Source organism: Aquarana catesbeiana, linkage group LG11, assembly GCF_042186555.1.
Source record: "Aquarana catesbeiana isolate 2022-GZ linkage group LG11, ASM4218655v1, whole genome shotgun sequence".
NCBI classification, from domain to species: Eukaryota; Metazoa; Chordata; class Amphibia; order Anura; family Ranidae; genus Aquarana; species Aquarana catesbeiana.
The window spans coordinates 245,176,279-245,196,870 of NC_133334.1; the positions used below are offsets into that span (position 1 = coordinate 245,176,279).

The 20,592-nt window shown below is 38.4% G+C and overlaps 1 protein-coding gene across 2 annotated transcripts in view; it reads right to left on the reverse strand.

Annotated features, from left to right (window-relative positions):
* Positions 1–274: 274 nt before the first annotated feature.
* Positions 275–20,592, reverse strand: part of CDH8 (cadherin 8) — a 655,621-nt gene continuing 635,303 nt past the window's right edge. For both annotated transcript variants that reach the window (XM_073605557.1, XM_073605558.1), the window contains 2 exons: positions 16,075–16,326; positions 275–2,304 (listed from right to left, as the gene is read on the reverse strand). In XM_073605557.1, coding sequence (XP_073461658.1) covers positions 1,811–2,304; positions 16,075–16,326 — 746 coding nt within the window. In that variant the 3' untranslated portion in view covers positions 275–1,810. The remainder of the gene's footprint in view (positions 2,305–16,074; positions 16,327–20,592) is intronic.

Here is a 20,592-nt window from a genome sequence, read left to right on the forward strand (position 1 = left end):
CACAAACTTAACCCAGGCAAATTCACTCATTCTTATTAAAAACCAAAGATGGAAGATATAAAGGTCAACCAACCGCAACGCCTTGAGTGTCACTGAGTACAAAGTGGGGGGAAATTATCCCATCATGTATACATTAAAGACCCAACACAGTTTAGCACTTTACCTATAACTAAAAGAAAATGAATCTATCTCATTTGATACATAATTTTTTATTTATGCAAACCCTTATATAATAAGTGTAAATGTTAATTCCCCAAGGAAGAGACCAACAACATATTTATAAAAATATATTTCAACAAGTAGTAAACAATACAGGAATTTTTCAATACATGAAGTAAATAAACAAATGATCATATAGCTTCAGAGCAAAGTAGAAAATTAAAATGATCTGCATGTGATACTTCAATTTATTATACAATCTCTACTTATAATTGCAAATTTAATATGAGAGCAGCGGATGGCGCTGCCAATTTTTCATGTGGTCGTGTCCCTGTGCATAACTAGAGAATATCATAAAAAGGAAATGCTGACTTAAGCACTGAAATTATACATACACTGATTTTCGCTCTAGAACACTGGATCACTACAAGCGTGTGTCTGTCACTGTACAGTGTAATGTGTAAAACTCTAAAGTTCTAAATGTCTGAAATATTCACATGAACCTGCTTATTTCCAGATGTTTGTGCTTGTAATAAAAAACACCATTGATCATTTTCATAATTCTTGACAAAATATAAAAACTCACAAAGTCTTTCAGAAAAAAAGTTTTTGCTCCTATTGATCTTTTCTTCGAAGTTCAACTACCGCAAATATACATTGCCCCATTTTATTAAATAACCTTTTGCGGAATGAAAAAAAATCCGCATCAGTTTTTAAAATGTATATGATTTTTTTTTAAACTTTTAATATGTGCATACAAAAAATAAATGGCCCATTAATGGATAGAAGTTATTTATATAATATATATTAATATATAATATATATTTTAAACATATATTTTATGCAAATAATTTAAGACATGAAATAAAGGCAATAAAATAACAATATGAGAAAATAGCAAATAAATTATATTTAGAACAACATGAAACAGTAAAATCTTTTTGAAAATATTCAAATTTATTTTTGACCTTTTGTGGAGGCTTGCGATTCTTGGCATGAAAAGCTCAGGAAATGCATGTCTCCTTTCGAGGGGAGATGTTTATTGATCAACGCACAACGTTTTTATAGTTAAATTTGTAATAGGACATGTGAATATTTTAAGGCTCAAAAACATGTAATCATGATGAACTGGTGGTTTTGATGGCCACCAAGTATGTACAATGTAAAGTCATTACACAGTGGAAGCCAGCTGGGCATTGATAAGTTATCAAAATTCATCAGAAGACCAAATATTGCTTTAGTAAAAAGTGGTTGATTCCTTGTTTTCAAAACTTTGCAGTAGACTTTATTGGTAGAAGACATTACCACAGAGCAACCATTCACTTGTCCAAAGTTCCAATGTCTTTTGCCTTATTTGCTCTGTTATCTAGACATCTCAGATGCCAAATTTCCATATTCCAAGGTGGTGCAAGTGAATACTGAACATCCAATGACTTCTAGATACTTCACAAACTTTACTCCACAAGACTGACCCCCTAACGTACACAATTTTTGGTTCAACATTACAATGTAGTTGATTTGTTTTCATATTGATGACTGGTGCTAATCTGTCTCTAGAACAAGTTGGCCACTTTTAGTCTTTTACTAACAATGACCCTAAAATATTACAGAGTTGTCAAGTTCAGAATGCAAAAAAGGGGTTGGTTTATTGTCAAGTTTCTCTGTCACTTTCTCCAACTGAGTAAAGTTCTCCCAGTCTTTTAAAGCGAGGACCCCAATCACTGAGGTAGTCAAAATTTTGATCGGAGTCCGAAGTTGAGGATTCTAAGGAGCTCAGGGAACCAGCCACTGATCCTCGTCCTTCATAACCATAAATCTGGATTGAGTCATATGGTGGAGCAGTAGGATCATTGTCAGCTTCGTGGAGCCTTACGTTAATAAATTCATCAACGTCAACGCCATTGGGAGTAGAGGTATGACCTTGTCTGGGCATGAACTGAAAATCAGGCTTGATGTCCTTGCGTGGTAAATATCCATTTATACCATCTGGATTTTGCAAGGTGGCAATATCAAAGGCCTCTGTGTCTTCTTCTCCCCCACCTTCATCATCATAGCGGATGATATTTTCACGGACATCTTCATCATCCTTAATTATGAGAGGCTCGTTTTTGTGTCTTCGAAGGGTGACAAAGAGCACAACAATAACTGGAAAAGAACAAGATTGAAAATAAATGAGTATTGATATTGAAATATAGTATGTGCCTTTTAAAGCTGAATATTAATTACAATATTTACATTTTAAAAACACATTTCTAGCTAGTCACAGCGGTATTGTGTTTTTCTTAAGCCCAGGCATCCTGTTAACAGGGTCTTTATGCCACCTTCATGTCACCACTGTCACAGTGGTCACATGATCAGGAGACGGTCCCACCAGCTCTTGATCATTACTAGAGAAAGGGAGCTGTCTATGGGGTCTCGGTCACTGTGATCAAAGCACACAATGAAGGTTCTCCAAGCACAGAAACCTTCTCAGCACAGAAACCTTGGCTTCCCATGGATGCATATGTGCCCTCTTTGCTACTGCACATATGCATTACTTGGGAGGCAATGACTTAAACAGAATTAAACTGTTTTTCAGATCAATTTATCATTTAGTAAGTCACGGCACAATGTGTAGAGTACAGTATCCCACAGAAACAAACATTTTTCCTTGCTCTTACTTTTCTAAACTTAAATTATATCTACAGCCTAAACTTTTTTGAGATAGGATAGATTGTGGGGAAGCTAAAATCCACAGCAAGGCTGTCAGTCTTTGTTTTACAAATACATGACAAATGATTCATAAAGCACCACTAATTATCTAAAGCACAGTGACGAAACTTGTTTTGCAGCTACCTTTGTCTGATAGTAAACTCATACTGAGCAGAAAATACATTTACTTTAATAGACCTGTTCAGGGAAAAGATGCCCCTTAAAGAATTGGTCATCAAGATGAAGTCTAGGGACACATACAGTATCTTGCTGGCTTTAATGGCCAAATCTGACTCTCCCTTTTTATTTTCTAAAAATGTTGCTTATATTCCATCTGCTTTCTGTATTTACCCTTCAAGACAATCTTAAAACAACTAAGGATCTGAAAAACCGGTATCGCTGCAGACACTGACAATTTTTAAAGCCTAAGTTTACCTAAAACAAAATCAGTGCATTACTTACCTTCAGTAAGATGTGTTCATTGTGCTGTTGTGCCCTTCTTTCACTGAAATCTGCCTGCCCTGATGGCCCCCGCCCCTGTCGCCGTAATGCTCCAGTGTGGCAGAGGTTAAAAGAATAAAGGGGTTGTGAAAGAAACTCATCAAGAGTTCCAAACTATGCTACCCTTTCTAGCTAGCTGCTCTATCATAAAAGCTATTACTATAGCTTCCATAAATGAAACAAGATCTATGAATGGAGGACAGGCAGATGATTGATAGGTCTGCCTCCTCCATTCATAGATTGTTTTTTATTCATAGAAGCTGTAGAATTATTCTATGATTGGAGCGGCTGGATGTAAAGGGCAGGCATAGTTGAGCACTACATTGATGCATACCTGTCATAGCCCCTCTGTAATCTTCTGGTGCAATGGGGGTTAATCAATGAGCACTGCAGTGAACACAAGGTGGGAGGCATCATAGAAGGAAGATATGGGTGAAAGGAGGACACAAAAGTGTAGGATATGTACAGTGTATGTGCAATTATTACATATACTATAAATAAATATAAATATATATATATATATATATATATATATATATATATATATATATATATATATATATATATTACACATGCACTATACATATCCTACAAGCAGCACAAGGGACACATCTCATAAGGTAGCTAATGTCTCTTGTGCTGATTTTTTTTTTTTTTTTTTAGATAAACTTAGGCTTTAAAGTGTATCTAAAGCCAACGCATTTTTTTTTTTTTGGTGGAGTGGGGAATGGCTAGAACCCACGTCAGGTATTTTTTTGCCATCTGTGTCCTTTTGGGTAGATCTCCTCTCATTCCTGCTAAGAGAAACAACAGGAAGTGAGAGAAAATCTCTGTAAAGGGAAAACAAAACTCTTAATTTTTCACCACCAATTGTTCTCATTGGCAGATTTCCCTCTGGTGAGAACTCAAAATGTAGGATTTCCCCTCACATTCCGTCCTGTAAAAATGGTCACTAGGGCAAAAAAAAGGAGCAAGTTGCATCAGCAGGGGCATAGATGGCAATACAAATATGACATGAGTTCTAATCTCTCACAGCTCTATCCAAAACAAAACAAAAGGAGAAATTAGATGGCTTTAGACATTTATTCCCTCTCTCTGTCTTTTTTTCTTATTTCTGTACAGATAAATTCAGAATCCATTGTCTATTGGCCAACCTTCATTCTCATACAAGGACTTTCCAGCAAGTTGTAATAGTGATTTTAGCAGTTCTCCTAAATCTCTCTTGAGAGGCTGCAAGTCTATGTAGATCTTCTGCCTCTTGGAAGATTGACAGTAGAGACATCAGACATCACCACTGTTAACAGCAGCTACTTCGCTTCATGAAAAATACATTTATGGAGAAATCTAGCTGTCGCTGTCTCTCTGGCTTCACAGTTCAAAATCACGATACATTTCCAGCCTAGCACTTAATCTAACAAAACTTTATCACTACCCATGCTCTGAAAAGAAAAACAGAAATCCATAATTACAGAGGAACCTATTCTGGTCTCCCAAAAAATTGGAACTTTTAATAGTTAAAGGGGTTGTAAAGCCTCGTGGTTTCTCACCTTAATGCATTCTATGCATTAAGGTAAAAAACCTTCTCTCATGCTGCAGCCCCCCAGACCCCCCATTTTACTTACCTGAGCCCTGTCTTTCTCGCCCCAGGGACGAGCACACCAGTTATGGCTGGTGTCTCGTGTCCTGATTGGATAGATTGATAGCAGGGCAGCCATTGGCTCCCGCTGCTGTCATTCAAACCCAATGATGCGGGCGCTGGGGGCAGGGCCGAGTCCTGCTTTCTGTGTCAATAGATACAGAAGCAGGACATGGGAGCGCACCTGCACGGGTGTCCCAAAGGAGAGCGCCTTTCCAACAAGGCACTCAAGAAGAGGAGGAACCACCAGCGCCACTGAAGGACCCCAGAAGAGGAGGGTCAGGGCAAAACCAACTGCACAATGGAGCTATGTATGACATGTTTGCTGTTTAAAAAAAAAAACGAGGGTTTAGTAACCCTTTAAGTTAATCTACTTATCAATCCAATCTGACCTATTTGGGATCAGTATTTGACACAAACACTACTTTTTTTTATAATATGTGTAGTATTATGTAGCTAATATGTTTAAAGTGACCATGTTAGCAGTCCCAAAATTCAAACAAGCAGGTCCATTTAAAAGTGTAAATACTTCCCCTTCCCCTGCTGCCTGTACCATCAACCACTATGTTCCAAAGGAACAAAAGCCTAAAATCTACTTGAAAACTAATACTTCCAGGAGTGTCAATCTCTATGTTCTCTGCTTTGCTCACTGGCTTCACCTATTCACCTCTATGTCATTACCCTGTCCTATAGAGAAGTGGAGGGCAGAGGAAGGAATCAATGGGCACTGATGGGAACATATTAGGTGGGCACTCCAGGAAGGGTTGGTGTTCCAGAAGACTTCAGGGGAATGACTCCTCTTCAATTTAGTTGTGTTCAGCAGTGCATATAATGAGAGTTAAGTAGTTACATTCTTATTTACAGGGAGCTGTTTTCTTTTAGATTTGGGATTGGCAACAGGGTCACTTAAAAAGGATAGTAGAAAGAGATTTATCATTGCATTTTAGAATTATTATTTTTACACTGGCCATGTATGTTTTAAAGGCATTATAGACCTTCCTATCTGCACCTTATGCTTTTCTACATAAGATGTACATTGATCATGTAGTTTCATAGTGTCAATTGTTGCCCTGAACTATAGTGGTGTACATCTTCACATTCCGGTGTCATACAGTTCTGTTTGTGTAGAAACATGAGGCATGCCATGTGGCACTGCACAGGTTAATGCATGACCTCTCTCTTGCTTCAGAAATTCACCACAATTAAGTAAATATTAACTTTGCAAACTAACCATGCACTTTACTAAGAGAATATACTCCACTCGTTTATTAAAGAAACCCTGTCATAAGACTATTAGTTTCAAAAAAATTTGTGTATAAGATTATATGTGCATTTAAAGTGTTTGTTAAGGGTATTCTTTTAAAATAATAAACACGATTTACTTACCTGCTCTGTGCAATGGTTTTGGCCCCAATCCTCTTCTTCTATAGCCCCACACCCGTTCTCCTGGCTCCTCCTCTTCTCAGTGTGCCATCAAAGGAAGCCACTTCCTACTGTGGCACACCTGCGGGCTCAATACTGAGCTGCGCTGCCTGTGTCCATAGACATAGACAATGTGGCTCAGCCCCTTACCCCACTCCCTCATTACAGGATGGGATTGACAGCAGCGGGAGCCGATGGCTCCCACTGCTATCAATCTGGCCTATGAGGAGGGAGAGAACGGAGAACATGGGTACATCACTGGATCAAGATGGGGCTCAGGTAAATATAAGGGGGGGGGGGCTGCACACAAAAGGCAGAGCCTCTGCATCATCATGTACAATGCAGGAACATTAACCCTGTAACATGCTCTGGGGAGGCTGAAGTGTGTCCAGAGCCAATCACAGCTTACAGAGCAGGCTGCGGGAGACCCCACTGGATTTAATAATAAGGTAAGTATTTACACCATATTCATGCAGCTAGATATATTGAGCATTTTATCCTTGCAGTGTGTGTAGGGTTACTGCGAGGGTGGATTGTTTTAAATACATAAATACAGCCGTGGCCAAAAATGTTGAGAATGACACAAATATTAATTGTCACAAAGTCTGCTGCCTCAGTTTTTTTAATGGAAATTTGCATATACTCTAGAATGTTATGAAGAGTGATCAGATGAATTACAATTAATTGCAAAGTCCTGCTTTGCCATGAAAATGAACTTAATCCCATAAAAAAAAAATTTGCATAAAAAAAACGCATTTCCACTGCATTTGTGATAAAGGCTTCAGGGCGCCCAAGAAAATCCAGCAAGCTCCAGGACTGCCTCCTACAGTTGATTCGGCTGGGGAATCAGGGCACCACCAGTGCAGAGATTGCTCAGGAATGGCAGCAAGTAGGTGTGAGATCATCTGCACACACAGTGAGGAGAAGACTTTTGTAGGATTACCTGGTGTTGAGAAGGGCAGCAAAGAAGCCACTTCTCTCCCGGAAAAACATCAGGGACAGACTGATATACTTCAAAAGGTACGGGGATTGGACTGCTAAGGACTGGGGTAAAGTCATTTTCTCTGATGAATTACCATTCCGATTGTTTGGGGCATCCGGAAAAAACCTTGTCCGGAGAAGAAAAGGTGAGTGCTACAATCAGTCCTGTGTCATACCAACAGTAAATCATCCTGAGACCATTCATGTGTGGGGTTGCTTCTCAGCCAAGGGAGTGGGCTCACTCACAATTTAGCCTAAGAACACAGCCATGAATAAAAAAAATGGTACAAAAACATCCTCCGAGAGCAACTTCTCCCAACCATCCAAGAACAGTTTAGGGATGAACAATGCCTTTTCCAGCATGATGAAGCAACTTGCCATAAGGCAAAAGTGATAACTAAGTTGCTTGGGGAACAAAACAGCAAAATGTGGGATCCATGGCCAGGAAACTCCCCAGGCCTTAATCTCATTGAGAACTTGTGGTCAATCCTCAAGAGGTGGGTAAACACAAAAAACCCCACAAATTCTGAAAAACTCCAAGCATTGATTATGCAAGAATGGGCTGCCATCGGTCAGGATGTGGCCCAGAAGTTGATAGACAGCATGCCAGGGTGAGTTGTGGAGGTCTTGAGTCAACACTGCAAATATTGACTCTTTGCATAAACTTAATGTAATTGTCAATAAAAGCCTTTGACACATATTAAATGCTTGTAAATCTACTTCAGTATACCATAGTAACATCTGACAAAAATATCTAAAAACACTGAAGCAGCAGACTTTGTGAAAATAATATTTGTGACATTCTCAAAACTTTGGGTGTACATATGTACAATTTATAAGTCCAACTAATTTTTATAGTTCAAACTATGACAATAAAAGACAGTCAATGCATTTCACAGGTAACAACACTCCCCATTTTTCAGGGCTAATAAATTGACATAAAAATGTTAAGATATTGTGTCCATATGTACACATGAATAGAAATAATAAAAAAATATATATTATAAAATGTATACAAACAAAAAAAAAAGTTGGTGGATTAACAAATAAAACTGTAAGATTAAAGAACTGGTTCCTCTTGTATCTAAATATTATTCAAATATTTTTCACAAATATAAAAATTTTTACTTGTATGAGCCTTGGAAAAAATATCTACATTAGTATCTAAATATTACTCAAGCACATATACTTGTTCCAAGGCACATACAAGTACAAGATGTTACATTAGTGCATAATATTTAGATATAAGAGGAATCAATTCAGTCCTAAATTTTTCCTAATAGTGGTATGTAAAGGCATTAAACCGTTTAATTCTCTTATCTTTACATACAAAGCTATTGTGTTGGTATGTTGGTGTTCAATTTGAGCAAGCTTATTCACAAGTGAGATAAACATAGTTTTGCTCACATTATTAAATAAATGTAACAACAAAGAGAAGAGGCTGGTATGAGATGGGTACACAGGACTTTTTGAGTCACACTTCAGACACAAATAAAAAATAAAAAAAAATATTATTTACATTCATTTAAAAACAGCAGGTCATACATGTATAGCAATGGAAGAAATACATTATAAAGACTGTACAGTTCAAATATTGGACCTTTGGGCTACTCCATCCCATCCTGGCCTCTCCTTTTGGTACATTTGGAAGTTATGTGATTTTAATAATCTCCTTGCAATACTATTATACTGAGGTGGGATTTTGGCTGCAACCTCTACAATTTCGATGCCCTGTACACACAACAGGATTTTCCGATGGAAAATGTGTGATAGCAGCTTGTTGTCGGAAACCGTGTGTGGGCTCCATCACACATTTTCCATAGGAATTTCTGACACACAAAGTTTGAGAGCAGGTTATAAAATTTTCCAACAACAAAATCCGACGCACATAGTGCCACGCATGCTCAGAATAAATTAAGAGAATAAAGTTATTGGTTACTGCCCCGTTTATAGTCCCGACATACGTGCTTTACGTCACCGCGTTCAGAACGATCAGATTTTCCGACAACTTTGTGCGACCATTTGTATGCAAGACAAGTTTGAGCCAACATCCGTCGGAAAAAATCCATGGATTTTGTTGTCGGAATGTCCGATCAATGTCCGACCGTGTGTACAAGGCAATAGTCAAACATGTGAGGTCTGATGTATGGTGTATTTTTTTTTTTTATTATTGGTACTTATGTATGTCCTTTGTCTTGATATTCTCTGTGCTTCTCCTGAGGAAGCAAGATCTTGCACTTGCGAAACGCGTTGAGAATGCGAGCACAGATTATCCAGGCTGATGGCGGATATGAATACAGACCATATAGGTTCTATGCAAAAATCTCAGTAATCGAACTGTACAGTCTTTAGAATGTATTTCTACCATTGTTATACATGTATGACCTGCTGTTTTTAAATGAATGTAAATAATACATTTTTTGTATATTTTATTTGTGTCTGAGGTGTGACTCAAAAAGTCCCGTGGACTTTAGATAAGTTGTTATTAAATAAATGTAATCCAAGACCAACATCCACCAAGGTGTTTTATGTTTCATTTATGAAATGATACATTTTTTGTAATATGTTTTTATTCCTTTAAACTCATATGAACTTATGAACACAATATTTTTTATGTTTTATGTCTATTTTGTAGCCCTGATAAAGGAGGGGAATTGGTGCCCTCAGACACATTGTCTTTCATTGTCGAATTGTAAACTATTACAATCCTGCTCTTTCACTGTAAGGTTTGGTACCCATTCGTGTATGTTTAAATTTTGAGTCATTTTCTGGTATCCATCAAGGGAGGTCTAGTCATTTTGGTAGCTGCCCCACCATCTAGTAAGCTTTTTTGGAATCCTCAGTCTCTAGAAATCAGCACAGGCAAAGAGAACCGGAACCTGTCAGTTTATATAATTTCTGGAAGGATCAATATATATTTTTTGCAGTCTTTGAACAGATATAACTAAATGCTTCCAATGGTATAACAACAGAAAATAGAGCAAAAAAGAGCACTTCATTGTTAGGCTTTACGTACACTTTAACAAGCATCCCCTCTGTGTCTCAGTAATGGACATTAATATAGTTTAATGCATAGCTGACCTTTAAACAAAGGATGGCTAAAGAAATGGAAATTTATTTTATTTTTTGCAATGTTCGTCTATAATTTAGATTAAATAAATGCAAATCATATTACTGAAGAAACCAAATCTAAAATAGGAAACAACATTCAATGTAATTTTAGGAAATTTTGTTCTGCTATATTTATTTTTGATACTTTTGATTAATCCAATGGTTGATCACCAGCTGTGACAACAAGAATGTATTTGTACATTGTAAATCTGCTAGTATAAGATAAAATGTATGATAGGAAACAAGACAAAAGGGTTTCTGTAAAAGTGGGCAAGTTGCTCAAAACTTTGAAAACTATTTGGACTATACTGATTGCCAATTTAAGAATTTAAAAAAATCTAAAAGGATTGAAAAACCTAACTAGTCCATTTATGGCCATTTGAGGATTAGTACATACAAGGTCCAAAAGCCAAGTGTTCACAAGGGATTTGGAGACACACACCAAAGGAAAATTGGAGTTCACTGAATTAAAGCTCCAGGAAAATAGTCAAGTAAAGACAACATTTGAAAAAAAAAAATTTCAGGCTATGCTCTGGTGTATTTTGATGAATGTGAACAGCCGGTCAATCACTGTTTTTTTTACAGAGCCCACCCTTGGTCCTGGCTCAGAAGTGTCCTGAAGTCAGCATGCTGGTCAGACCCTGGGGGGAGGCCACTCCAGATGAAACGTGAGTATTTGGTAGACAGTAGACAAAAATGGGACTTGTTCTTAATTACCACTGTAAGGCTTGGTTCACATTGCTGCGTTATGGGATCCGACTTGTGAGACCCCAAGTCGGATGACATGTGAAATATAATGATACCCTATAGGAGCCATCTTAACTGACGCTACAGAAGTCACTCCGACTTTAGAAAAGGTTCCTGCACTACTTTGGTCCAACTTGGGTGCGTTCTTAGTCCTTGTACAGGCTCCTATATAGCATCCAAGTCGGATCAAGTCAGAATGAAGTCGCAGGACAAAGTCGGAGACTTTGCCGTCGCAGCAGTATGAATCGAGACTAATATTACTTATTGTTTCTGTTATATTTTTGGAGGAACATGTCATTACCTATGATTATTGTAATATGAGTCTTTGAAAGTTAAGGCAATTATGTATTTCTAAAAACCTAAAATATTTTGCGCTAAAGTGTGATATACTCCCATATACCAACTGAATACCCTGAATGGTTTTAGAACATAAATACAAACTATAGTGCACTTCCTGTTAAGATATTGATTACAATGCAAAAATGAATAATAAATAAATGTAAAAAGTGTACAAAATTTAAATCTATACAGTGATGTAAGTACTTACATTACTGTATAGATTCAAATTTTGCAACACATTTTACATTTATTTATTATAATTTTTTGCATTGTAATCAATATCTTAACAGGAAGCACACTATAGTTTGTATAAAAAATTATGTATTTCTGAATGGAAATGCCCCAGTTTAAATTTTCCCTCCACCCTTGCTGGAGCCTGTCCTCATTGTTATATTCCTCCCTTCAATAATGATTCCTAATTATAAACACAAACAAACCAGGCCAGATAATATATCAGCTCCGCAGTGGAGAAATATCTTGTTATAGGGTACCCCTCTATTCAGAGCATGATCCCTTTTACTACTGTTACTACTGGGAGGTAGGGATGGGCCGAACACAACACTCCCCCCCCCCCCCGAACATGCAAACTCTATTAAAGTCTATGGGACACAAACATGAAAAATCCAAAGTCCCCATTATAAAGGCTCTTATGCAAGTCAATGTCATAAAAAGTGTATGGGGACCTGGGTACTGCCCTAGGGGACATATATCAATGCAAATAAACGTTTTTAAAATAATTGTTTTTTCAGGAGTAGTGATTTTAATGATGCTTAAAGTGAAACAATAAGAATGAAATATTACTTTAAATATTGTGCCTGTGGGGGGGGGGTCCCCTTAGTCTGCCTGTAAAGTGGCACATATGTGTGATGTGTAGAACATGCAGCAGCAATCATGACATTTCAAAAGGAAAAAATGTCATTTAAACTTGCTCAGATTGCTCGTTCCCCCCCCCCTCATCCTGGCCTCCAGGCTGCATGCTCAGATAAGGGCCCGGTATGGATTTTGGTGGGCTCACGCCAATTTATTTTTTTCATTTTGGTGTGAAGTTACCCTTAAAATCCATACCACTCAAAAATGTCAAAGCTGAGAGGAGCTTAAAGGACCCCTTTTACCTAAGACTTGATCCTGCTGGTGTTAAACTGATAACATTGAGCATGTATACATCTTTCCATGGGGACCTATTGAATACATTTGTGTATGAGGCTATCCATTGGTGAAGACGCTGGAAGTATTGGTGCACAACACAGAGACCCGAGGAGGGGTAATTAGCCACAAGCACATCTGATCTCCTGTAATAGGAGATCACTTATAGCTGGTAAGTGGCAGTGCGTGCAAAGGTGGAGGCACTATCCTATTCATCTTTTCACTTCTTCTGTGTTGTTTTCTTCGTGTGCCACCGTGGAGAAACACATAGATGTACTACTCTTAAAACATGGAAGCTTTATTTTATTTGGTTCATTATCTGTCAAAGATTAATTAGTGACTCTTCCTCCAATTGTACCATTTTGTAACATCTAGGAGCATTTATAAATATTTTTTCTCACATGTCACTCATGGACTTTTATATGTCACAAATCTAAGGTATCATTCTGGATTATCAACTATTAATCAACGCAACTTGAATTTTAAGTTTATATGGTATTGTGTGTGTCTCACATGAAGTAGCAGTGGAGTTCCTGATTTATTCTCTTATGAGTTTAAATCTTATTTGTTTCACAGATAGCGCAGTATTTTATTTTTTGTAATATTATATATACTACACTGACTGCACTATACAGTAAAACCTTGGATTGCGAGCATAATTTGTTCCAGAAACATGCTTGTAATCCAAAGCACTCTTATATCAAAGCAAATTTTCCCATAAGAAATAATAGAAGCTCAAATGATTTGTTCCACAACCATTTATTCATAAATCCTTCAGTTGATAGTCCATATAAAAAGGATTATAGCAATGTGATAGGTTGTGTAACCATAAAAATGTTCATCCACAAGGGGATTAGAAGCAACCACAATGCATTGTGGCACTGAACAGTGCATTGCAAGCCCTGATTGGCCGAAGCAGTGAAAGCTTCGGCCAATCAGGACACAGAGCACTGTCAGAGTCATGATTGGACACTATCATCATGACTTTATCCAATCATGGTTCATGATTGGATAAAGTCCCAGAGTATAAAAGTATTCTTTCAATGGCAGCCATTTTCAGTGTGATTTCGGTGTGGAGAGAGATAGAACAGGGCTCTGTTCAGTGCTATTAGTTAGTGTGCTATACTGTGCTAGACTTTTATAAAAATGAATCAGTCATGGATTATCAGCTATGAAGCCCCTGATGCCAATGTCACTGATTAAGTCTTTTTGGGATGTGGAATCTCCGCAGGACTTTGAGGCTGCCTAGCATTGAGGGTGTTCAATCATTTCATCTGGAAGAATGTTTTTGGTATAGGTTTCATGGGCACAAGTAACACCCAAAGACCAATTTTTCAGCACCTTTGACAGGTGCATATCATTGCAATTTTTTACAGCAAGGCTAATTTTTGCTTTCATCAAGAATAAGGTGGGAAGGCGCCACCGACACCCAAAGACCAATTTTTACACACACCTTACTTCTATCCAAAGTGAAAGTGACACCGGAATGTATCCAAAATATCTCTAATCTTGTTCCCAGAGCACTACATTGTGGCCTCATAATACACACTGGCTCCCCAGCTGTTGCTGAGCAAAATAAAAGGCAGCTTGCAGGGAAAATTATTATTTTTTTTGGCTTTATAAATGCAATTATTGCTGCAGCAGATTCTAGACATGGTACAGATCTTACACTTTAAAGTTAGATCAAGAGGACCCCCCAGGCACTATATTGGAAGGAATTTTTCATTTTTAGACGTTCACTTTAAAAAAAAAAATCACTGCTCATTTAAAAATGATGTTTTCACAAACTTTTTTTTATTGATCCATGTCCCCCAGGGCAAGACCCGGACCCCTATAACCATTGAATGCCCAATTACTTGCATATAAGCCTTCAAAATGGGCACTTTTGATTTTTGACGTTCGGAAACCATTGACTTTAATGGGGTTCGTTTTTCGGGTCCGAACTTTCACAGTGTTCGAAAGTTCTGGTGCAAACCAAACAGGGGTCTGTTCAGCCCATCCCTAATGGTTACATTTAATAAAGGTAAAAATGTAGCACCCATACCACCGGCTCTCACTACTGTCAGTCTGCAATCGTACCCTGCAGTAGAGCGACCTGAAAGCGTGACTTGAACTGCTCGTTGAGCGCAGCGTGGAAGAGATGACTTCGATGGCGGTGAGGAGAATGGTCTATGTGGACAGCTTTACCCTGGAGGCCTGCATACTTAGATGTGCCTCTTTTAATCATCAACCATGTGAGTTGTTAAATGTTGTACATTCATTAAATGTAACCATATTGCTACACTTAGAGGCACCTCTCTTCTCTTTTATACTCAGTTGTGATATGACTCTACTTGTTTATCAAGACGTCACTTGTATATCAAGTCAAAATGTATTTAAAAATTTAGCTTGTCTTGTAAAATGCTCTCAAACCAAGTTACTCCCAAACTAAGGTTTTACTGTATACTCTGAACTGTATTATATATACTACACGGGCTGCACTATATACACTTAACTGTATTATATATACTACACTAACTGCACTATATACTCTGAACTGTAATATATATATATATATATATATATATATATATATATATATATATATATATATATATATACACTACACCGACTGACTGCACACTATACTAACTACCCTGCCTAATCTCTATTCATTCACTATATGCCAATGTGTTAGCAGCAGCCTTATAAAGTGTGGGGCGTAGACTTAGCCCCTGAGCCATGATTGGCCAAAGGCACCCTGCCTTTGGTCAATCATAGCTCTCTCAGCACTTTGCGCTGTGATTGGCCAAAGCATACAGGTCAGGTGCATGCTTTGGCCAATCAGCAGCTATCAATGCACTGTGATCTTGCAGTGCATTATGGTGCGGTCCACAGTGGGCGAACTTCCCACGAGCGCCTCATATGTTCTTTTGTTCTACAAACAAATGAACACCCAATGTTCGACTCAAACTTACGTTCGAGTCGAACATTGGGACCATCCCTACTGGGAGGTAAAAGGGCCCAGTTATTCCAGCCTAGGTCCACTGGGACAGATCCCTAATGGAAGCATGTTGCTACACCCCTAGGGATAATCAAGAGCTATTCTTTCCATTAAACATTAATTTTCACAGTTTAGTAAACACTCCATAGTATGCAGATGGCGTTTGAATAATGGCTTTCAAATGCCACATTAACATGATGTTAACAACATTTGCTTGTTATTTTCTTCCCAAGGCCGTGTTTGTTTTGAACGAAATCTCTTCTCAGCTTTCATTATTGGTTCTTTCTTTCTTCTCTAACAATACAAGAAGAAATATATTGTGTATATCAACACCTCAGTATGCTTCAATGATTTTGCTTACCTAAAAGCAGAACAATACATGCCAAGATTGCTATTAGTGCCCCCATGCTGAGACCAATTGGCAGAACATAAGCTTCGGCATTGCACGACTGGACCACACCATCGCTGCTGCAACCACAAACCCGTATTGTCAGGGTGCTGGTACTGCTCATCGGAGGATTACCACTGTCACTTATTACGATTGGTAGAAGGTACACTTCCTGCTTCAAACGGTTAAATCCATTATGTCTTGCCAAGATACTGAGAGAATTATCTGAAACAGTAGAGCAATAATGCAATCATTAAATACAGCCATGTACATTTTTATCAACAAAAAGTAGGTCTATACACATGCTTTGTAGGAAAAAGTTGAGTGCTTCAATAAACAGAGTTCTATATGTACTTGGAGATATGAGAAAAGCCTATAGTACCTTCTTTCTTCTACCAATGAATATAGCATAATTGATTTAACCTTGGGTGGATAAATGAAGCAAATACAACGTAGAACATTAACTCAAGTACCATTATTGTGAAAAGAAGAGATCTGATCTGGAAATTACATACATTTGCTATACACAAAACTGCAGCCGATCAGGTCAAATTGTCAACCATTTAAAACTAACAGAAACTTACTATTATGCTATAATTTACAATAATACAAATACTATGCCAGTATTTGAATTTGTGGTGAAACAGATGTCTTCACAAAATTGAGAAAAATGGAGCATGCTGACTTTTTCTTTTAGAAGTTCTGTCCGGTGCTCATTTTCTTGCCTGTTGACCTATACATGGTACATATCTGATAATGCTAAATCAACGGCTTTGTTGTGGATAGACAAGCCTTAAAGTAACTCATGGCATCCCTGTTTCTATCCTATCTAGCCCAATGCATAGAGACTGTTGAAAAACTGAACCAGCCATATCTTGGGTAAAAAATTGTACAGTACCACGTCCCAAAGACCAATCAGTACAAATGAGGATGAGAGCCAGACAGAGATATAGAATTAATCCTCATAGTGGCACCATCCCATTCAAATACATGTCAGACCACACCATAACCCCTGTAAGAGAGAGGACCACTCCTAAAGAGGAGAGGGGGGCCTCACCAACCACAGGGGAAGGGACTTTGAATGTGCCAACAAATGAAGAAAGACAAAAAACATAATTTATATAAAATCATTGTTTTAATTATATCACATTAAAATATGAAGTGCAATCCAGATAAAACTATATCATATAAACCAATATGGTGTTAGACAGTCAATATTGAATGTTATAAGCGTGTGGCATCAACGCGGTTCACTATAATAGCTTCTTCAGTATTCACGCTTAGTGATGGACACCACATAGATTAGACTGTTACAGATTCATGTACTAACAAAGAACCCACCCTGTTTTGTCCATAAAGTGATATGTGGTACTAAAGGTTAGACTTGAGCTTCCAAAATATCAGATAAAGGTAGTATAAATATCACAAAAATATAAATCTTATCAGCCACAATCAAAGTGACAAACACAGGTAGAAAGGTGGATTCCTCAAGTCAAATGCAGAGGGGTATAAAAGATGAGTGTCTCCATGGTAAGAGGGGACTCCACACCTTATACTCAGCTCTCAGTGCATCCACCAGCACTGTCATCTGTCTCACCAAATATTGGCACATTCAAAGTCCCTTCCCCTATGGTTGGTGAGGCCCCCCTTCCCCCTTTTAGGATGTGGTCCTACCTTTTACAGGGGTTATGGTGTGGTCTCACATCCCAAAAACAGCTATCCAAAACACACTTTGAAACTAACCAGTTCCACCAATGAGGGACTTTAAAGGCTCTGTACCAACGGCAAAAACTGCACAATTAAAAAATATAAAAGTATAAACTTTTTTTTGATCACAGTCTATTAATAAAATCATAACCAGTTATATTGATATATTTACACATCTTCACCACTATCATAAAAATAGTGCCTCCTTCAGTGCTAAAAAGACCTATACATAGGCCATATAATAATTCTGGCGCATTCTTCAAGTTCCAAGTCTGACAATTTCACAGCTTGGACTGCTGCTTCTTCGGGGACCGAATGCAAAATGTCACAACTTTCAACAGTAAGCAGATATCAGGTATGATTGATACCCCACACCACCATCAGGCCACCAATGGCAGGGACAACCCAACCTTTTCCCCAGTCAAAAGAGGCAGGGGATGATGTCAAAGCACTGGACCACACAGAGAGGAAACTGAGGCTGCAACACATGAGACAATAACCAGAAACATAACCATTCTCTATCAATGGTTCATTTATGCAGATTATTCAGTGCTGGCTCCGAGGTGACAACTTGTTGAAAAAAATAATTTCTTACAGAGCTCAATAGAATAAAGTGTATACTTTTTTTCTTTTAGTAGTTTTGTATAGAGTGAGAAAGGGTTATCTTCATTAGGTTTTATGGTTATCCGATGTTCTGTTAGAGTGTTCTCCTCATTTTCTGTCCTAAAACTCTTCAGCAGCAACTTGGACAGAAATAAAAACATGTTTTAGTAGAGAGGGAAGGCTAGAAACCTTGTTAAAGCGAAGTTCCACCCATTTAAAAGTCAGCAGCTACAAAAAGTGTAGTTGCTGACTTTTAATAATCAGACACTCACCTGTCCCACAGTCCAGCGATGCGGGCTCACGAAGCCCCGCTCCTCTCCCCCTCCTCTCTGAGGCGCCAACATTCTAACTGTGGGCGCCCGGCTGTGACTTCACAGACAGGCGCACACTGCTCATGCACCAGCCGCGCTGTGTGCTGTCAATGGTCGGGCAATCTTCTGGGACCCGTGACATGTTCCAGAAGATTGCAGGGAGGGAGTGGGAAGAGGTGCTCTTCCTCCTGGGGCTGTAGAGCCCGGGGAGGAAGTGGGAGCTGGGGGCCCATAAAAACTGGGTATCCGCTCCCCCCAAAAAAATTACATGTTGAATGTGGCATGTCAGGGGGTCACCATCACTTAAAGCGGAAGTTCCATTTTTGAGTGGAACTCCGCTTTAAATTTGTAATACAAATTGTATCCCAGTTGGAGACTTTCTCACAATTCTTGTTTGATAAAACCATTGCCAGTGGGATAGAAAGTGAGAGAAAGTCTCCCACAGGAAATAAAACTGAAAGATGTTCTAATCCTTGCCCACTGTATCAAAAATGTTTAGGCTTGGTATACAATTCAAATTGAAATGAAGCACAGCAAAGACTCATCTTCATCTCCTCCTTCCCCTTCCACCTCCATCTTACAAACAAAATCAATAAAACAAAAAACTAACAGACATATCTGACTGAATGTGACACCACTTCCCTTCCTCAAACTAAATCTATTAAAAACCTAGCTCATTATTTTTCCTCCCCCACGTGCCTCTTCCCCTGATCCCTCTGTCATGATCGATAGCACTACTATCAGCCCCTCTCCACACGCCAAGGTTCTAGGTGTAATCCTGGACTCTGAACTATCCTTTCGGCCCCATGTCCAATCAGTGTCCAAATCTTGCTGCCTCAACCTCTGCAACATCTCCAGAATACGCCCCTTCCCAACCATTGAAACTGCAACGCTGCTAGTTCCCTCACTGGTCATCTCCTGCCTTGACTACTGCAACTCTCTCCTCACAGGATTACCTTTACATAGGCTCATCCACCTTACCAACCGATCAGTGTCTGCTACTCCCCTCTGTCAATCCCTCCACTGGCTTCCACTCACCCAACAAATAAAATTCAAAATACTAAGAACAACTTACAAAGCCATCCACAACTCTGCCCACAGCTACATGTCTAAATACCAACCTACTCGTTCTCTTCAATCCTCTCAAGACCTCCTGCTCTCTAGCTCCCTTGTTACCTCCTACCATGCTCACCTTCAGGACTTTTCCTGAGTCTCTGTCTGATCTCCTACTCTGTTTGCTTTTAGATGATCCCTGAAATCCCATCTCTTCAGAGAAGCCTATTCTGCCTCTATCTAACAACTGTACTTTTATTTTCTCCATCAGATCATCCCCCAGAGCTATTACCTTTTGTATCACTTGATACCTTTTTGATGCCTACGGTTTGTAACACCCTCTGTAAGCTCTAACAAGCAGGACCCTCTGATTCCTTCTATATTGAATTGTATTATAACTGTACTGTCTGCCCTCACGTTGTAAAGTGCTGCACAAACTGTTGGCTCTATATAAATCCTGTATAATAATAATATAATATTAATAATAATAATAATAACTTAATTTAAAACAAATATAATTTCTCAAGTTTCTCATTAACTTTTGAGTCCAGGTTAGCTTTAGATTCTTTTTCAACTCACATAATGGTTTTTATCCCACATAAGGTAGATAAGCAAAAGGCATATTGAAACTGTTAAATAGCAGGTAAAATATGCATTTTTTTTTACATGTTCTTAAGACACTCAGCTGTAGCCTCAGTAATGCCATTCAGCTATGGTACTATCAGCCCCAGACATAAAGAATTATGATTCAGCCTGGAGCTTTTTAATGAGAGAGTAAAAACATTTCTAATAAAATTTCAAATTGAGATAGTTCATG